We start from the raw sequence: 18,660 nt of genomic DNA, 5'->3' as shown, positions 1-18,660 counted from the left end.
ATAAGCCTTCGAGAGGGCATTCCATTGTCTCCTGGCAATGTCTATACAGTTTCACAAGCTTGTTTCCACCATTTTGAACCTATACATATGCCTCTGTAGTCTGTAGTGTCCAGTTAGGAGTCCAAGTTCTAGTCCTAACATATCCTAGATTTAGTAGTTCTGCCATCCTGGGCTAAATTCCCATTGAATGGAGGACTTATTTTTAAAAAGGATTGAACACCACACTCACTCCATCATTTATCATTTCTATGTCTTATTTTTAATCCATTGTCTAATGGATCCATGTTTCTAGCAGTTTGGTATGCCATAAAAGGTTTAGAGGAATATGTGTCCTCATCGAACTTTCCTTGGCTAATTTATCAGCCTCTTTGTTCCTCCTCTACCCTTTCTGCCCTTTCTTCATCAACTGGGATCCTTTTAACCCAGTCTGTTCTACCAGGTATTTGAATTTGAATTTTTTTTGTTGAATCTGAATTTAGGGGCAGGTCATCAGCAGGCATCCCCAGACGTCTGCCCATTGATTCTATTCTATTGATATTTTTTTAAATTTTATTATTTGAAAATACTCTCAGCTGTTTTAGATTTTAATTGGCCGTTTCAACATCTCACCAAGTGTCCTTTTCAGCTAATTAAACTGTACTGTACTATTATAGCATATAATGTTATAAATTAGCCTAAGATGACACTTTGTGAGGTGTTGAAACGGCCAATTAAAAAAATAAAACAACTGAGATTAGTTTCCAATGAAAAACTACTAAAGTTCCTGTACTACTGATCAAAAAAATCTTTTTGCCATAACCGTTATATTTGAAATATATATTTTTTGCCGCTAATCTTTCCATTATTTGTTGCATTCACATATACTCCTTTATTATAACTTATATTCATACATTTCTCTGCTAAATTTTTTTAAGAATTTATATTTACAAAATGAAGCAATCCGCTTTTCTGGATTTATTCTCAGAACAGATCAAAATTAATAATTATTTAGATGCTTAACACTAAACAGGTAAAGCGGCAAATTATGACAGCGGGGTGTCGGTTCTGGCTCGAAATGTTATCATTGTGATAACTGTGATAGCTGTTTACTTATTTTGCTCCTGCAAGCTGCAACAACATTTTAAATTCTCCCATTAACAAATGGACGAGGACGCACTAGTTGAAAATTTAATGCAGTTGTTTGGCAAGAGACGTAAAAGTGAAGAAGATCTTAAATCCTTCGTGGATTTTGTCGAGGAGCTTGACTACAAGACAGTAGATATATTGAAAATATGTTCTTTTAAAATATACAAACCAAATGTACACATTTTTTTATTTTACAGTTGGAACGTTTAGTTAAATCAAGAGTACATTTTTCCGGTGGTCCACAGGTAATCAACGCTTTGTTCTCCGGTCTTTCCCTAAAGAACCCTTCGCAAAAAAAGAGAATCAAGGTAATAGACAGACTTAAATAACATTTAAAAAATATATATTTTTATTTTATAAACCTGTTGCTATATAGGTGAATATGATATACAGAAGACTCCTGTATAACATCAGTAACTAAAATTTGCCAAAAATATTGGGACTTTTTTTTATAGAATGATTCCCAACTTCTTATCCTCTCAGACTTATCTTACAGGCCTTTTGTGGAACTTCTGTGATTAAGACCATGCAGTGGAAAGTTTGCTTTTTTCAAAACTAAGCATTTTCATCGATGCCTCTTCGTTTACTTCACTTGGTGTGAGAAATGCCTTACCAAAGTGGCTGTACTATATATCCCCTAGTGCCTCAATTTCACAAAGGATATGTGCCAGTTTCTCTGGTCTCTCTCTTGTTAGAGACAGCTTGTTTCTCTCTCTGCCCACCTTCAGGTGGTAGTTAAGAGCAGTGGCCAATAATTTTCCTTAAATCTAGCCTGTTGAGAGGCAGTACTGTTTGCTGCGAATCTTGTTTTCTGCTTGCATATTTTATTTACAACCATAAGTAGCAAATTTTCAAAATATGTGGTGGTTAGTCAGGTGAAATGTCTGACCTGAACTATCTTCTAATTTTAATTTTTACAGAAGAATCAATCCAAATGTAGGACCATCTGCTAAAACTTCCTTGCCCACCAAAGCTTACGATTGATTTTCCTTTTTTGATCAACAATTAAAACTGCACAAGCAGCAAAGCCACAGGCCGCTATCTCACTTGTTATGTCATCACGGAAATGAGTTTAACTGAGCTGTGCAGGTGTGGGCGCGTGACAAGGTTCTAGATCATCTTGGATTTGTTCCTCAGCAGTCTACAGTCAAAATTGTTGATTTTTTTATGCGGTTTTGTTTACGACTGTGTACTAGCCTTAAGAATGTCCTAGTGATATTGCAATTATTCATGGCAGAATGGCCAAATTGAAGCCCTTCAAGAGGGGAATAATACCAAGCTATTAGCAGCACGAAACGTCCAAAATTTAGCCGGAATGTGACCTGTAGTTCTGCTGACCTGGAATTGGCTCCCTTCTCACTAGAGAAGACTATCTCAAAGCTGCTAGACATCATACAACTTCATTTGAACAGCCCTTTTTTCCATGTTTTATTCATTGATAAATCCAAGTTATCTCTGTAGTCACCTCAGATTCTAGTGAGATCCAAGTTTTCTAGATAGTTTATTACTCAACTTTGTTGAATAGCAAAAAAGTTTTGTTTCAATAAGTTTAATTTATTTAAACTGCATACAAAGTGAAAACATTCTGAAATGGATGGAATTGAACTTCTAACGGTACTTGCTTCTTCAGACTACCATTGAGCTGTGGGTTCTTTCCTTAAGAGAAAAACATTTCATAATCGTAAGATGTAAAAACTAGAAGACTTATTTTCAGTCAAAATGAAATTCAATAAATAATGAAATTTCCTTTGAGTTCTGCATGACTATAGGAAGTAAATGGTTGATTACTGTTTTATGTAAGATCAATTCTGCACACACACACACACACACACACACACACACACACACAGGTACAGCATCAAACCTATGACTTTTTGTGGCATGCTTTTGGGTAATTTATAGTAAATTAGGATCAGAGTTGTCCGGGGTCAGATCTTGTTCGTATCCCTCCTGCCGCAAAAATTAGGCTGCCTAGGGGCCTGACAACAGCTAGATCATTTCAGCCCCCAACACAATCATGCCCCAAGGCATCAGTTTTAAAATCTAAACCCATTTACACTCTCACTCACTCATTTCTTTCTATTTAAGAGGGCAATGGCCAGTATAGAGGCCTATAACTTTCCCCAAATCCTGTTGAGAGAGAGAGAGGAGTTCCTTTGCCTTTATTATTGTGAGGTTCACTATAATTTCTCATGCCCTGGTGGCAATGCCTCCTTTTGTAAAATTTCACTAAATTATCGACCTCAGTCTTATCCCTCCAGCTGAATTGGGCTCCAGGCGATCAATGCATGCAATTTTTATACCTCGACACACTCGCCCTTTTACTTTTTCTTAAATAAATACATTCTTTCCTTATTTATATACCATTCACTCAATTAGGGTGGTTGAGTACTAAATATTCCTCCATCCCCCTTTACACAAATTAATTAATATTCCACCATCAGTCCAATACAATCTTTATACTGGGTAACACATACTCAACCTGTAGGACATGCTCTCCATCAAGAAATGTCAACCTTCAATTAAGTAATTTCTGATAATCAAACCCACCACTGAAAAAGGCGAGAAGCTAAAATATTTCTAACCAACCAAATACAATCTGAAATGACCAAATTACAAAATTCAATTAGTTGAACCCTCAGTGAAATTAGTCTTCTTCTTATTTAATACCAATAAATAAATAAAAATTGTGTTGTAATATGTTGTGTATGAATTTTACAGAAAAAACATAATTTCGATATCTTTTTTAATGATGTGTAATATTTAGTGACTGTTAATTACTGATTATTTAAAGAATGTGAGATGCGGGCTGGTGTGATGAAGGTTAGAAAAACATTTTCTTTACCGTATCAACGTTTCAATCTTTATTGAGATCATCTTCAGGGCCTGGGATTTATAAACATTATTTAAATTGTAGAAATACATATGAATATGAATTTTTAAAGTGATGTACACACTATAGAAAGTTTTAGGTTTAGTCAAAGTATTTATACTCACTCAAAGTGTATTTTCTGTGCATTTGTATCAATGTTGTGTATCGTTTTGAGTGTGTTATTGAGATTTTAATATATTTTGTTTATATATGTTTCATTTTGAAGGAGTTGGTTTTTGTAATTATAGTAAGTTTACATGTAATATATACCCTTTTTCTTTATTTTTTTTTTAGCTTTTTGAACTACTTTTAAAAGAATTTCATTCTGGCGAACTACCTTCGAAAAATGTATCTGCTATACTCGTTTGGCTTGCTATGGAAGTAGATAAATTATCTGACGTTCATGTCATAAGAATTTGTGATTTGTGTGTGGAATATGTTTCAAAAAGTGAGACTGATCGCCAAACAAGGTGGGTTTTCGATTAACCAATGTATACTGTACGATATTAACCACAATTTCAAAAATTAATTTCAGCTGGAAAGATTTACTACCAAAGCTGTTGTCAGTTGTAGTTAAAAAAAATATAATCGACCACTATGGAACTGATATGACTGGTGAAGCTTATAAAAAACAGGTCATAAATGCTTTGTGCCAGCCTAATTGGAATAGCGCTGTACTGTGTTCAGTTGCTTCTATGTTTGTGTAAGTACTTGATTATATATCACTATTCAATTGAAGCTTTAATAGACATTTTTAGTCATATTCCACTGAACCAAGAAGAGCATGCCAAAATTACAAACAAACTGTGTTTGAAGATCCAGGAGCTTGCTCCTGAAGAAGTCCCATCTATCACACACCAGCTTCTCAACTTGACAAAGAATCAGGGTGCAATGCCTTTGTTCTTCGCCCTCAAGAAATATTACAACAAAAGGATTTACCATTTGGATGATTCTTCTTGTATGCTCGACAGTGACAAGGTTGCTTTAAAACAGCTGGACAGCCAACATGATATAAATGTCTCGGTTAAGGATGTCAATGATAGTCAAGCGATGGTGCTCTACCACATTGAACAAGCCGCAAAAAGGTCATTGAACTGCATAACTGAATTGATAAAAAATGCGAAAACATGTGTACCTTGTTCAGAAGTCATGTTCGATCCTTTTACACTTTCTGTTCTTCTCATAATATCAAATATTTCTCATCTTGAAACTCAAGTATGGTTTTGTATTTTTCATTTGCTTTTCGCTCTACTATATTATAATCCTGCAGGTCATGGATGTTATGAAAAATATGGTTGTTAAACTTCTGATTGAGGAACAGAAAAGGTTCGAGTCAGATTGGCTCAGGAAAATTTTAAATACTTTCTGCAATGTAGAAGGGGTCATCATAAAGCTTATTAAAAGTGGGTAAGTACTGAAATTAACTATACTACTTTTTTTTTCTTTTTTTTTAAATATACTAACTTAGGGTAGGGTGTTATGACTTTTATTTGCCACACTAGCTGTTCTGAGTCCTAATCCCGGATTAGCCTGTGGATTTTTAATTTTGAATAATATAAAGAAAATATTGTAAAGTTGTCCTTGTCCTTAACCTTGTCCACGATACCCAACGGGTGTTTGGACATTAAGTCCTTCTACATGACAGAAATTACTTACTAATTTTTTAAAAATATATTCTCAGTACATGTGAGATAGAAGCTGTGCTTAGAGGACTTGTATCACTAAGTATGGTTTTACTGAAAACTGCTACAAAAGGGGACAAAGTATCGCAAGCAGTGAGCCGTTTTGGACGAATGATTGCTGTAAATATTTTCATCAAACACAGCCCAGTTGCTAGAACTTTGCTCAGTTCCATATCAACCAACATTATGAGTTCTCCCCTTATTATTCAGTTCACAGGTCATTATCAAAGCAGAAATCGATTATGGATATATATATTTTTTTTAAGTAATTTTGATCTATAAATTTTTTACAGATTGCTTAGGAGAACTTTGTGACAATTCACCTCTGTTGGTCCTTGAACACGTTGATGTCCTCAATCACCTTTTAGAAGCACTGCCTTCATTTCCTCAATCCACTGCTTGTCGCATATTATATTCTCTAATTTCTTTACTTAGAGTGAGTTCAAAACTAAGAGATAATCTTACTCTTATTTTGCGTAAATCTCTTTTCCTCCAGTAAGTCTTTTATGAATAAAGCTTTATTAATGATCAAGTTTATAACAGATTGTTAATAGTGACATAGGTGCTAGAAGAGTCGCCGTCTCGGGTTTTCTACAGCTCTTGAAAAGGTTGAAAATATCAGGGATGCATTCACTCAGTCAGAATTCGTTTCAAGCATACACATGCCCAAGTGTTTTTACTCAAGTAAATTTACATTTTTCTTCCAATATCCACTGTTTAAACAATTAAAAAAAAAAAATTAATAAAAAATCAGACTGTTATAGATGTACATACTCAACCTGCTAACAATTTTCAAGAAAATAACGGCAACAATGAAGGCCTGTGTTTAGAAATAATAAATATCCTTAAAAGATGTTTTTCCCAACAGTTAGCCATAAAAGTCACTCTTTATACAGGTATTTTGTAATAAATGTAATACAATGTACACTGCATCATTATTTTTATCTGAATATCCTAGGTTTAAACAGGGTGATTATTAAAAATTCTGAGCTTTGTTTACCAGTTATTGAAGTTTTCTTAGAACATTTGGGAGAGTATTTTGAGACAAGTAACGACAAAATACCACCTTTGAATTTCGACAAAGCTATTAGTGTAACTGACACTGAAGTAGTCATTAAAGTAGGTAAATAAATTAAAAAACTTAATCAAGTCCTCTAATCCACTTACATTTTAAAAGGAACCTTTGGGACATTTGGTTTTCCTCATGCAGCAAATAATTGTAACGTCAGACTCAATGATTACGGCCATTGAGGGTGACTATGAGTTTTCAGCGAACAGGACGAAGCTTTGCAAAATCATGGACTTGCTTGTTGGCGGTTTTTCAAAATGTGAACTTACACATTTAGAAATTGTAAGTTTTTATTTACTAAAAAATGCATTTTTGTTAACTCGGATTCTTGTTTCTCAGGAAGATGATACGGCTGGGCTAGAAAGAAAACTAAAAGAGGAAAAACTATGCCAGTTCGTCAATGTCTATCAGGCCCTGATCGCTTATATTATTTGTAAATGGGATGTCAACAAGACATCGGAGGATGTCAAAAAGCTTATGGCCCTTTTCAGGGCTTACAGCCAGTTTGAAGAATTTTCTAAAGTAGGATTTATTGAAAGTTTAAATGCTTAAAAGTATTGACCTTCGATCTTTTTGGATGAGTTCTTTGTAACAGAAAAAAATTACATTTATCCTTTTATCAATGCTTTGTCAACCAAGTATGGGGCCTTATCAGAAACATTTAAGAAAGACCAAACTTGATCGTGAGGTTAACATTAAAAACAATTACAATTAATTAAGGTTTTTAGTTGAGATAAAAACCTTAATTAATTGTAATACATTAATTGGTCAAGCAGACCACAAAATTAGGGAATTAAAAATAATAAAAATATATTTACAAACTTGGTTTTGGTATTGTTAGAAAGTCTCCAAAAGCTCAAACAAAAAGAAAAAGATGTAGTTTTTGTTGTTAACAAGGACCTCAACCCAGATATCCAGAATTTAAAAAAAAGTTTTAATTAACTAAAAACCTGCTTACCCTTGTACAAATATTTTTTCAGAACTACAAACCTCCAAAAAATGATTTATCCCAAAAAAAGAAATCTAAGGATATGTCTGTTGCGGTTGTATCTGGGAAGAAGCAGCAGTTCAGCCTGAACGAAACCGTTTTTGACTTTTCAACAGTTTATAGGATGCTCTCTTTGATTTTATGGTAGTTTTTCCTTTTTGGTTTATTATTGTTTTGATTTTTTATGATTGTTGTGCAGACAGTGCTAAATGTTAGGGTTTTTGAGGAATGAAAACAATCGTGCTCTTATTTTTTATTTTTTTAAATTGATTATCGACCCTGAGAACTGGAGGTATTCCTCTGGGCGTAGAGAATTAACAACTGGACATTAAAAATAATAACTTCATTACTATGTGTTCAGTGAATCTGTTGACTGGTGTCTGGATGATGTGATTGCGGAGATGAAAGGGAAAAGAGTCTTTCATCGTTTTATCCTTCAGTCCAGTTTGGACGTCCTCCACAAAACCAAAAACAAGTTGGCTGAAGAGAAATCACATACAACATTCAGTGAAGTCACAAAACTTGCCAAGTAAATATTATTTGCAAATTTTAGATTGAAGTCTTTAAAATCGAGGTTTTTTTTTTTTACTGAATTTTAATAATTACAGTTTGATATTCAATAAAGTGCTGTTATTATTTAAAGAAGTAATGGATTTTGATCCAGTTTCTACTGTGCTCGGAGTTGAAATTTTCAATGAGTGTTGTTCACTGGTTATGTCGTATTACAAGCGACGGTTTGAAAAGTTCCTTCAGGAAGTCAGTAAGTATGAACATCATACAATAAACTATTACATTTGACAACATTTTTTTTTCTCCCCAAGTCGGTACAAATGAAGAACTAGGCCTGGACAAACTTCTAGAAAACGTCCTCAAACCTTACTTAAAGAACTTGAGTAAAGCAATGGATTGTGACGAAGATGAGGCAGGAGATGCAAACACAAAATTGTTAGTCACGACGCTTATAACTGGAGTTAATTTACTATCTTTGGAACTGCCTGTTGACGGATTGTGCATAAATAAGGTATTTTTGTCTTACAAAATTTCTTAATGGTTTGTACTGGTTTTCTTTTTCAGGTTTACAGATGGTTGCTGGATTTATGCCTGACTAAAACGTTAAATTCAACACAGAATGTTAAAACTCTGATCACGTTGCTCTTGACGTTGCTGATAAGGTGTAAAAGGGAGGCGACACTCCATGACAATCTTGCTCTTCAGCTCTGCACCCTTTTTAGCACTATTACTGATGTAATTTTCCCATTAGATATTTATTTAAACACTGACATGATCACAATTACAATTTTTTTTAAATTATTTATTTAATTTTTTAAAGGAAGAAATAGAAAAAGGCACCGTCAATTTAATGCTCGTAAATGATGCAACTAAAATCAGCATTTTCCCCATACTTTGCCAAAGCCTCAATATTCGTCTTGATGCTGTTGAATGGGTCATTACTAGAGTAAAAGCTGAAATTGCTCTCATTTCACAACCAGATGCAGCTCAAACAGAGCCGCAAGCAAGTAAGCAATTAAAATTATTTTCATTTAACAAAATTTTCTAATTTTCAACTCTTTAGGAAAGGAGGTTTTAAAAAGAAAAGAAAAAGAGATTGTTACCGAACTAGGCCTCATTGTATCGGCAATACAATGGCTCTGCATGGCTGCGATACCGCAAGAATGTGCTGAAACCACTTGCAAACTTTTACATCATGCTTATTCTTGCCTTAGTTCTTTTACAAAATACTTTATGATGAGAGGGGATCAGTGTTATCAAGAAGCAAAGTACATTTTTAAAAAATTCATCTTTAATGTTACGAAGAATTACGGTGAATTTAATTTTGTTTTAGATTCAGCAAGCTTGTGAAGTTGGCGGCAACAAATTTGTCCACACAGATAGCTGATTTTCTTCTTTATATAGAGGTTTCTTAATATTATTTTTATTATTATTTTTATTTATAATATAAATAAGATATCTTTGTTTTAGTCCATAGACCATGATGAAAATACTAAAAAAATTTCCAATAAAATGCTGCGCCAGGCAAAAAAGCAGACTGTTTATATTCCAAAGTTAGTCTCCGAGCTCGAAAATTTTACAAAGTGTGTCACCCTGCTTAGCAAAAAATCAAAAGTAAGTTTTTATAAAAATACATAATATTGGGTCCACGGTGGTCGAGTGGTTAGGCCGTCCGAGAGTCCTATTTGCTAGCCATTCTGGGTTCGAATGACATCGCAAGATCTGTTGGATTTTTAATTGAGAATAGTGTGACAAAAATAATTTAAAATAGGTTGACCCTCATCCATGACAACCAATAAGTAGTCGGACGTTAAGCCCACCTGTATAGCAGGACCTCTATATTTGGTGAAACTATGAAGATATTTTGCAGTTTGTGGTGGTTCCAGATGAACCAGAATTTTATTTTTAACAAAGCAATGTGCATCTGCAACAGCAGATATATCAACACAAAGGGAGCGAGGTTTTTTTTTTGGGGGGGGGGGACAAAACAAAAAACAAAGCCAAGTTGTAAATTCGACATCAAGTCGTTGTGTACGCCCTCCCTCTATGTGCACTTAAAAAGCTAAATATTTTCAGCAGCGTCTTTCCTCACCTTGCTTACACCTCAAACGTCAAACCATTTAGAATTTTTCTCTCCATAGTAACATTGATGTTCTCTGTTTTCTTTCTAGGACCCAACATTGGTATTGAATGTCAAATTAACAACAACAAGGGATTTCCGGCTAAATACAAAAAAGCTTCAGGAAGTGATGAGGGATCACAACGTATGGTTTTTCTCGATTGTATTTATTTATTGAACATTGATTGTGTTAAATATGCCTTTACAGGATGTTGATTATGATGATGAAACAAGCAGCAATGGCGTGGCATCTCAATTATCAGCGAATGGAAATGAGTTCCCGGGTGCTGCTATTGAACAGGAATCACCTCAGCCTGGCCCGTCACGTTTGAACAAAAAACGAAAGTCACAAAATGTAAAAACATCGAATAAAAAGAGAAAAACAAAGTAAAATGTGTTTATGTTTATTATTATTTTTTAATGTACAAATGTTCTGTGATATGAATTTTCTTTGTTAAAAAGAATTGGCCCTCATGTATTAACTTCTTACTAATATAAAGTTAAGATAAATGATTTTCAAACTACTATTCCTTAATTACAAAAAATGAAAAAATAATATAATTAATGCAACTCCTTACGTACAATTAGCATGAAAATAACTAAAGAACAATAATTTAATCCACCAAATATAATATTTAAAAATTTATTACATACCGTATTCATTAAATTGGTTATGCTCAACATGGAACATATTTATGTTTTATTATTTTGGAGAGCTAATATTATTCCTATACAAATAGAGTAGATAGCTGCAGGAATGAAATCAACCAAAAAATGTGACACTCTTTGTAGAAAAATGCTTTGCACTTAAAAATGGTTTGATGAAATTGTCAAATTTCATTCAACTCCACAGATAACAGAAGGAAACCTCATGATCAAAAACAACATTCAAACAGTTTTTAGTGTGGTATTTCCAATCATTTTGCTCTGCCTAGACCAAGTGAGTCTGTATGATTTGTGACTAGTCGAGTCCCATTTATATGTTCATGAAACTCATTCTTATTGGAGGATGCATGGACTTAATTGACAAGACCTTACTGTGCGAAAAAAAAATCATTGGACGTTAACATCTTTATTGCAAGTTTATGTACTTTCAACATATTTAATTGTTGTAGAATCCATAAAATTCAATTTTACAATAATACAATTATTTTTTTTCAAATTTTGAATTGTTAAACCTTAACAATTTTTACAAACTCAAAAAAACAAAATGCTTATATCATAAAATAAATAGGATGATAATTCTTCTGGAGTAACTTATTACAATTTTAGAAACCTTTATCAAAGTAATAACACAATAAAGAATAATAATAAATAATTAATATATGTTCTGCATAATTATTTTGTTTAGATTTTTTTTAAACTTTACTTTTAATCAAAAGAAGTGACTAGCATGTTAAACTTAACAAATAACAATTTATCGTGACAGAAGGTGATTTAAAATAAGTTATGATATAATATAATCTCCTGGTTGTCAAATGTGGTTTGTAGAAGTTGGGAGAAAAAAAAAATGAAATTTACAATAGTGTATTTACATGATAGAAGGAGCAATATCCATCCTCCTTCTTATAACAGCCATAATCTGCTCGGGCTTTAGATGTCTCGCATATCTTCCCAAGTCTTTAACGACATCGTTAATATTTCCAGTCAATATTGATCTTCTGCATGAGTCTGATACCTCTTCAAGCCCTAGTAGGCAAGCGGCTTCTTCAACCCTGAGAATGAAGCATGTTTTTAAATAATTTTAAATAAAAAATAAGCTGTAGTAAATATGGGCTCACTGAAGAAAATACGTTTCCGGGACATCCGTGTATGTTTGGAAAATTGGTATTAAAAAATTAATAATGTCTTTTTCCAAAGCCTGCCCTCCATATGGGCTGAAGTGTGTATCCAGAATTAAATCTTCCAGCAAAAACTAATAATCAAGAATGACTTTTAAAGTGTTTAAACACGAATATGTAGAAATTAATTTACCATGTTTAAATTATTCGCAACCAATTTCCAATAAGAGTTGAAAAGTTTAAAAGACAGTTTTTTATGTACGAGGTGAAGATTGTCTACTAATGCTTGAAACATAGAGCACGCAGACTGCGTAACCATTGTCATATCAACATCTTCCTCTGTCATTGCAAACCACCTGGGCATACAAACAAATAAAAAAACATCCCATTTGTTTTAAACTTTCAAAAAAAATTACTTGTCTTTTCGATATGGCCGGCTTCTTGCTTTGACCTCGAGCATCAATGCGTCACAAAGATCATTCAACAGCCCCGATACCAGCCTCTCCAGTAAAAGTAGAGAGTTTTTGAACAGGCCGCCTCTTTCATCTTCATCGTCTTTTTTCGGTACACCGTCTTCTACTGGATTATACTGTTTTCTGTAATGTTCAAGCAAGAGGATGGCCTAGAAGATGGTTACTGGTTTATAAAAAAATTGAAAAAGTAATTTTTTTTAAACCAAATTACAACACTTACAGGGCTAGCATCAAAATGCTCTAAAGCTACTTTAAGATGAAATATGGTGTTCAATACTTCTGGAAGCTTTGAGTTCAGAGGATCAGATCGCTCGCTGTGCAGAACTTGTAAAAGAGAAACTCTCAAATCATCTATAAGTTCCAACTCTAATTCTACAAACTGAAGCCTTAAAAAATTAAACAGGCATTTTTAATTATTGATTCAATTTTTTTTAAATTAATAAACTATAATAATCACCTATGCCCTGGTTGTGGTAGAAGTGTGTAACGGTCCGTCATTGTTGATAGGAGTGCAAGGAAAGTATGAGCCACTTCTGTTACTTTGTCTTCATCTCCTTGTCCGGCGAGAGTAGACCAAGCCGTTTCTGACGCCATCATTGCATCCATTTTATCTCTTGCATCTAAGAAAGTAAAGCATATAACAAAAAAAAATTAAAAGTTACATGTTGTGTAATTTACATTTTCTTTCCATTTTGATCCACTTGACAAATATTTGTGCTTGTGTTAAGACTTGGGTTGGGCCGGGAAATGATTGAGGGTAGTTGTAGACAGAACGCAATTCCCTCTCGTATCCAAGGGCCTCATCGACGACATGAGAAAAGAGGAGGTCATCGAACTGTACCTCCTCGATGTCACATTGAAGTTTTTCTACTGACAACTGAACTAATCCACATATAAACTCGACCTGTGAAAATTCAAGTTAAAAGCTAAGTACTAAAATGTAATTAATAATTAAAATCCTGTCTCATCAATTTTTTTTTTTTTAATTGTGGGTACTTTGAGTTATTTTAAAAAGATCAAGTTCCTGTACTCACAGAAGCAGATTTTTGGTAATCCACATGGTCAAACACAGGTTGCACGTGTACATCAATAAAATCTTCATGATCCCTAATCCAACTCAAAATCTAAAAGTATTAAAGTCACTTTATTAAAAGAAAAGAAAAATTAACCACCAGTTCGTTACCTGTGTGAAATACCATTCAGGTTTGTCTAGGCGGTTGGTCTGCCTTGAACCAGTGAAATGATACAAAAATCTCTTCTTGAGAGGCTTGATCAGTTCAGTTATTGGTATAGAAAGTTCAGGAAAATTAAGCGCGAGGCTTGTTGTCACAACAGATTTCTCTTCCAAGCCAGGCCTGAAATATAAAATTACCAAATTTAAGTTTAACAGAAAACTGGCAAACTCCAAGTTTAAACATACGGAAGTTGAATTCTAAGCAACCGTTTGATCCCATTTTGAAATTTCGTTATGCTATCTGGAGTGGGCGTATTCAATAAATTTCTTGAAACTATCGGCCACATCACATTTTTCATTGCTATGTCAAATTCACTAAAAATTAATATTATTATTACAGTCATTTTAAAATTATAAATAATAAATCTTGTACGCACGCTGAAATTTCTGATTTTAGAGCCTTGTGCCAATATTTGGTTGTATCTATTAAAAATGTTATTAAATGTTCACAGGCAGAGCCTTTGAGCTTAAGGCACATTTCACACAGTCTTTTATACTCGACTATAGCACGTTCCAGATTAACATCTCTTCCCAGTATATGGCTTTCTATTCTATCACTAAAAAAACCAACAAAGAAGCAATAAAATAGACGAACATTTTTTTCTTGTTAAATTAAATACCTTATCTGTTGAACAAATTCTAATATTTGTAAGTATGCACGCGTGTTATTGAGAGTGTTTATTTTATCGAAGCTCTCCTTGAGCTGCCAGTAGAGCTTCTCGCTCGCTCCCAATCTTTCCCGGATGTCTTTTAAGACTGAAGTCACCTCATCACTTGCCTTTGTGATATCATCGCAAGCATCGTCGATCATTTTCTTTGCCTTGGCGACTTTCGAAGGCACTTCATCGCTAACCAGAGAGAGCTAAAAATATATCCAATAACCAACTCATGAATAATGCGCATTATTTAAATTTAATTTAACTATATCATTTTAATTAATATCAGCCTTCAATAATAAAAACAGGGTTAAGATCACTTTGAAATAAAACAGTTTTTAAACATTCAGTTCCTTCGCCAAGTTTTGAGGAATATATCCACTTCATCAGGACTTTTAAATTATTATTAATAATTTACAAGGTTAACAAATACAAATGAAAATTATAGTGCACCAAACACCATTCTATATCAGAAATTTTAAATAGTTTTAAAGTCCTGATGAAAGGGTTATTCTTCATATTCCTTGAAAGTTTGATGCAGGAACTGAGTGTTTTCTTTCAAATTAGCCTTTTCCCGGATTTTTAATATAAAATTATAAGATTTAATTATGTGATGTGGTCATTTTTGATCAGCCTGATCTATCTATGTTCACTGTTTTAGTCTATCAGGCCAGAAAATGACTCAACTAAAGATTTATAACTCCACAGACTTCAACAAGAAATTTCTTAATGAACTAACTGCTCCTTCATTTATTTTACTGCTCAGAAAAACTTGACCACCCTCAATACATTCTTTGCCATCAGTAATCATCAGATTGACAGAACATTGGGAGGTGGAAGCAAACTTCAGAAAATGGATTTTTTCTTTGCACCAGTACTAAAATTGTTTAGAACTATGTTGTTGTATGGAAGGTTTACCCAGAGGGAAATAATTTTTAGGCCATCACATTCTATTATATTTTTTTAGTTTTGGATCAATCATAAACTTCATATTAACCTAGAGAAAAATTATGCAGATGCATCATTTTGTCTTGGGCAGCCTCACCTTATACTAAAGTAATTATACTACAATAATTATGCTGCATGACGCTCAGGTATGAATGTTTCAAAAGACCTGATCTCTCAGGTCAAGGTAGCTCACAAGGAAATCTGAAGCATTTCATATTATGTAAAATAAGCATGTAGCGTTTTTACAATAATAATTTTTTAAGCAACAATATATTAACCATTTTGGTCCTCTAGCTGTTGCAATTTTGTAATTCTGTCCTTCCACAACTTCTCAGGTTTTTGAGCAATGAATTCCTCAATGTGGTTTCTGCAGTCATTAAGTGAAGTGAAGTTTTTCCACATTAAAGAGTTTTGCAGACCCCAGAATAAGTAAAAATCTGAAGAGGAAATGTCAGGCAAATAGGCAGGTGGGGTCCACACCTTAGCCAAGTTATAATAATTTCTAGCGCATTTGTAAAGTCACTAATGGGTGAGTGCTATTTTGGAGGAAAACAACGTCATTGCGATCAGCTCAATGCCGGTCTTTTGGTCAATTGCTAACTTTAATCATACTAACTGTGAGCAGTGTACACTATAATTAACAGTTTGGTCCTGCAGAAGAAAAAATATATATTTTTTTATTGGCCTTAAGCCACAGGCATGCTAGGAGGACAACTGACCCAAACCAGAAAGAGGAGGCACCTACCCCTGTACCTCATAAAAACCATCCCCTTCTTATTTTATTCACCGGATCTTTACTTAAAAACATGGATCCATCAAATAAGACCTCCATGCAATGGAAATTTAGCCCAGGACGGAGGCGTGAGAAAAAGTTCACCAAAGAACCATCACAGAAACTAACGGCAGAACTACTAAATCTAGGATCTGTTAGAACTAGAATGATAGTTGCACTGCTAACTAGTCAATGCAGACTCCAAAGGCATATAAATAGACTCGTAGTAGTGGACTTAACCTTGTGCAGATATTGCCAGGAAAAAGAAGAGACAGTCAGAACATCTTTTGTTGATGATAGGTTGAGATTCCTCATTCAATATGAGACTGCCTCAGCCTCTACTGTGTAACAATGTTAAATATTAAGTTTACACCAAAAGTTAACATCATCCTAAATCAAACTATTAGTCTACATGCTTCCTTGGTCAATCGCATGAACCTTCACACTCTAGACCATACATCTATAAAGGTGTCTCCAAACATGCAGGATTTGCCGAATCCCGACTAGTGAGGATGGGTGCTTGGTTATTCGCCGAGCAACAATATTTGTCGCTCGCCATGCTCAGCTAATCGGTTTCCTTGTCCGCTTCAAAGTGCACAAATATTCGTGAGGTAGCCTACTTCAAAGCATCCCCACATTTGGGAATCAACTGTACTGTATGGATATCAACTGTAAACATCAATAAACATTGCTATTTATTTTTCAATAATATATGATTCCTCCAGGGATGGTTTGTGGGCCTGAGAACATTCTCTGGGCGATGTTGAGCCCCTGATCTTTGATGGGATGTGGATGGAGCCAACAAACGCAGATCCCACCTTATGACTGGTAAAGGACTGTTTACAATTAAAGTATAAATGTAGTAATAAGAACTGCCTCATGACACTGGACCTGGTGTGGTGGGGTTGATTCAGGAAGGATATGGAGGATACAAAAAAGTAGTTGATTAACAGCAAAATCTAAGGTAAAAAAAAATTCCTAACAAGAATAGATGTTGAAAGAACATCATGCATTGTTTCTATCAGTTAGGAATGTATTGGCTGAACGGACTTTTTCAAACTGAAACTTGCAGTTCCTCGATCTGTACTAAGCTGAACCAATAATTTGGAATGTTTCTCTTCCGAATTACAAAAATCGGAACCAGGTTTTCAATGCATGGAAAAGGATCAAAAGTAGATGTAGATGATTAGTCTTGGTGTATTTTATACAGCGACCTTCAAGAGCTATTGTATCCCCATTCTGTGCTTATAGCTCACCAGTGAGTCCTAGTTCATTAAGGAATTTGATTAGTAGGCCCGGTTTCAGTGGTTAAATTTCTTCCATGGTTAAACTGTATGTCCTCCTTGTGGGCAAATATAACACCACAGTTGTTAATAGTAGTTTCCTCTGCTTCTTTGCAGAATGTGCACTCGCCATGTTGGGTTATGCCAATTTTCTTCAAATGTCCATAGTTTGCAGTGTCCTGTTAGGATTTGTAGATTTTTCCTGCTTCCTTTGATACATTCTGTTACTTCTTTTCTTCCAAAATTTGTTAGGAGGTTCTTGGATTGTTTATATCAAATTGGTGAGTGCCATTGTTCCCTCATTTTCTTTTTACCTTTCTGTTTGAGGTACTCATTGAGTTCCTATACCATAGAAGGGTGATGGAAATTACAATGGGCAACGGTACTCTGTGACTGAGTTTGTAGCTACCACAACAGTAACCACAGATGCAGCAATAACAGTTTCTCTGATGTTCATTGATTGGTAGTAAGTTGAGGACTCGCACGGCTCTTGGCAAATACATATTCGCTGTTTCTGCACAAACTGGCTGGTTGTACGAACCCCGCATGTGAGTATACGTAACTATTTTGGGAATGCCAAGACGAGCATCTATGCAGCAATCAGCATTCGGCGAATACCGCATATCTGGAGCCACCTTAAGAAAACGTATAGTGAACACAAATTAAACTTGAATTGTTGAACACTACAAATTTTTATTTTTTGCTTGATAAACAGTTTGAACATAGATTTCAACGGGAAGGAGCTGGATACACTCACCAACTGTTCCAGCCTTTTCTTTTTTGCAAGGGCATCCTCGTACATTTTCCGGCATTTCGACAGGTTCTCGACTTCATCGCCCAACTCCTTGTTTATCTGGTCGCAGACCTTCAGAGTCAGCTCGTTTGACATTTTAAAAGAGATTAATTTAATTTTTTGTTTTAAATATAGATATCCCACTGATCGGTCGATTTATGACAATCTTCTTATGACAGTTAGTAATTACCTTCCGGCCCTGTTACAATGTGCATGTTGACAACTGGCAAGTTGGACTTTTCAACTGGCTACCGACTAAATCCACTTAATCTATACGTTACATTTAAAAAAATCAATTATTTGATTGTTTTACATAAAGTAATTGTTTAAATAAATTATTTTTTAAATACTACGT

At 34.4% G+C, this 18,660-nt stretch overlaps 2 protein-coding genes across 3 annotated transcripts; one reads left to right on the top strand and one right to left on the bottom strand.

The window, feature by feature from the left end:
• Nucleotides 1-1,046: 1,046 nt before the first annotated feature.
• LOC106666184 (Fanconi anemia group I protein) lies at nucleotides 1,047-10,886 on the top strand. The gene is made up of 24 exons (XM_014393188.2): nucleotides 1,047-1,254; nucleotides 1,323-1,433; nucleotides 4,292-4,467; nucleotides 4,533-4,700; nucleotides 4,756-5,212; nucleotides 5,268-5,404; nucleotides 5,679-5,896; nucleotides 5,973-6,174; nucleotides 6,234-6,363; nucleotides 6,434-6,575; nucleotides 6,638-6,798; nucleotides 6,857-7,030; nucleotides 7,088-7,270; nucleotides 7,729-7,880; nucleotides 8,098-8,265; nucleotides 8,345-8,496; nucleotides 8,558-8,757; nucleotides 8,811-8,981; nucleotides 9,067-9,253; nucleotides 9,310-9,514; nucleotides 9,580-9,652; nucleotides 9,717-9,860; nucleotides 10,418-10,510; nucleotides 10,574-10,886. Exons 1-24 carry the CDS (start codon nucleotides 1,141-1,143, stop codon nucleotides 10,754-10,756), a joined length of 4,101 nt encoding a protein of 1,366 aa, XP_014248674.1. The 5' UTR covers nucleotides 1,047-1,140; the 3' UTR covers nucleotides 10,757-10,886.
• On the bottom strand, nucleotides 10,593-18,532 carry LOC106666185 (RAD50-interacting protein 1). Of its 2 annotated transcripts, XM_014393189.2 has the most exons (14): nucleotides 18,270-18,532; nucleotides 14,474-14,715; nucleotides 14,231-14,410; nucleotides 14,040-14,168; nucleotides 13,803-13,974; nucleotides 13,654-13,743; nucleotides 13,298-13,523; nucleotides 13,077-13,239; nucleotides 12,840-13,005; nucleotides 12,563-12,768; nucleotides 12,340-12,502; nucleotides 12,147-12,280; nucleotides 11,901-12,080; nucleotides 10,593-10,679 (listed from the first exon to the last, which is right to left on the bottom strand). In XM_014393189.2, exons 1-14 carry the CDS (start codon nucleotides 18,399-18,401, stop codon nucleotides 10,670-10,672), a joined length of 2,193 nt encoding a protein of 730 aa, XP_014248675.1. In that variant the 5' UTR covers nucleotides 18,402-18,532; the 3' UTR covers nucleotides 10,593-10,669. The 2 variants fall into 2 exon arrangements, with proteins under 2 accessions (XP_014248675.1, XP_024084598.1); XM_024228830.1 differs by lacking the exon at nucleotides 10,593-10,679 and having other exon boundaries at nucleotides 11,877-12,080.
• Between the last annotated feature and the right edge of the window lie 128 nt (nucleotides 18,533-18,660).

This window comes from Cimex lectularius, unplaced genomic scaffold, assembly GCF_000648675.2.
Source record: "Cimex lectularius strain Harlan isolate CLEC.00 unplaced genomic scaffold, Clec_2.1 scaffold165, whole genome shotgun sequence".
NCBI lineage: Eukaryota > Metazoa > Arthropoda > Insecta > Hemiptera > Cimicidae > Cimex > Cimex lectularius.
The sequence above is the reverse complement of the archived record's forward strand: the minus strand, read 5'-3'. Positions and strand labels throughout refer to the sequence as shown.

What these genes read in the sequence shown, in the direction of transcription:
- LOC106666184 (XM_014393188.2), top strand. Translation starts at nt 1,141, where the DNA reads ATGGACGAGGACGCACTAGTTGAAAATTTAATGCAGTTGTTTGGCAAG. An exon ending in TCAGTTGCTTCTATGTTTGT is followed by an intron (nt 4,701 to 4,755) that starts GTAAGTACTTGA and finishes AGACATTTTTAG; the next exon opens with TCATATTCCACTGAACCAAG. An exon ending in AAAGTTCCTTCAGGAAGTCA is followed by an intron (nt 8,497 to 8,557) that starts GTAAGTATGAAC and finishes TTTCTCCCCAAG; the next exon opens with TCGGTACAAATGAAGAACTA.
- LOC106666185 (XM_014393189.2), bottom strand. Translation starts at nt 18,401, where the DNA reads ATGTCAAACGAGCTGACTCTGAAGGTCTGCGACCAGATAAACAAGGAG. An exon ending in GAATTTGTTCAACAGATAAG is followed by an intron (nt 14,411 to 14,473) that starts GTATTTAATTTA and finishes TGGTTTTTTTAG; the next exon opens with TGATAGAATAGAAAGCCATA. An exon ending in CTACCACAACCAGGGCATAG is followed by an intron (nt 13,006 to 13,076) that starts GTGATTATTATA and finishes TAATTTTTTAAG; the next exon opens with GCTTCAGTTTGTAGAATTAG.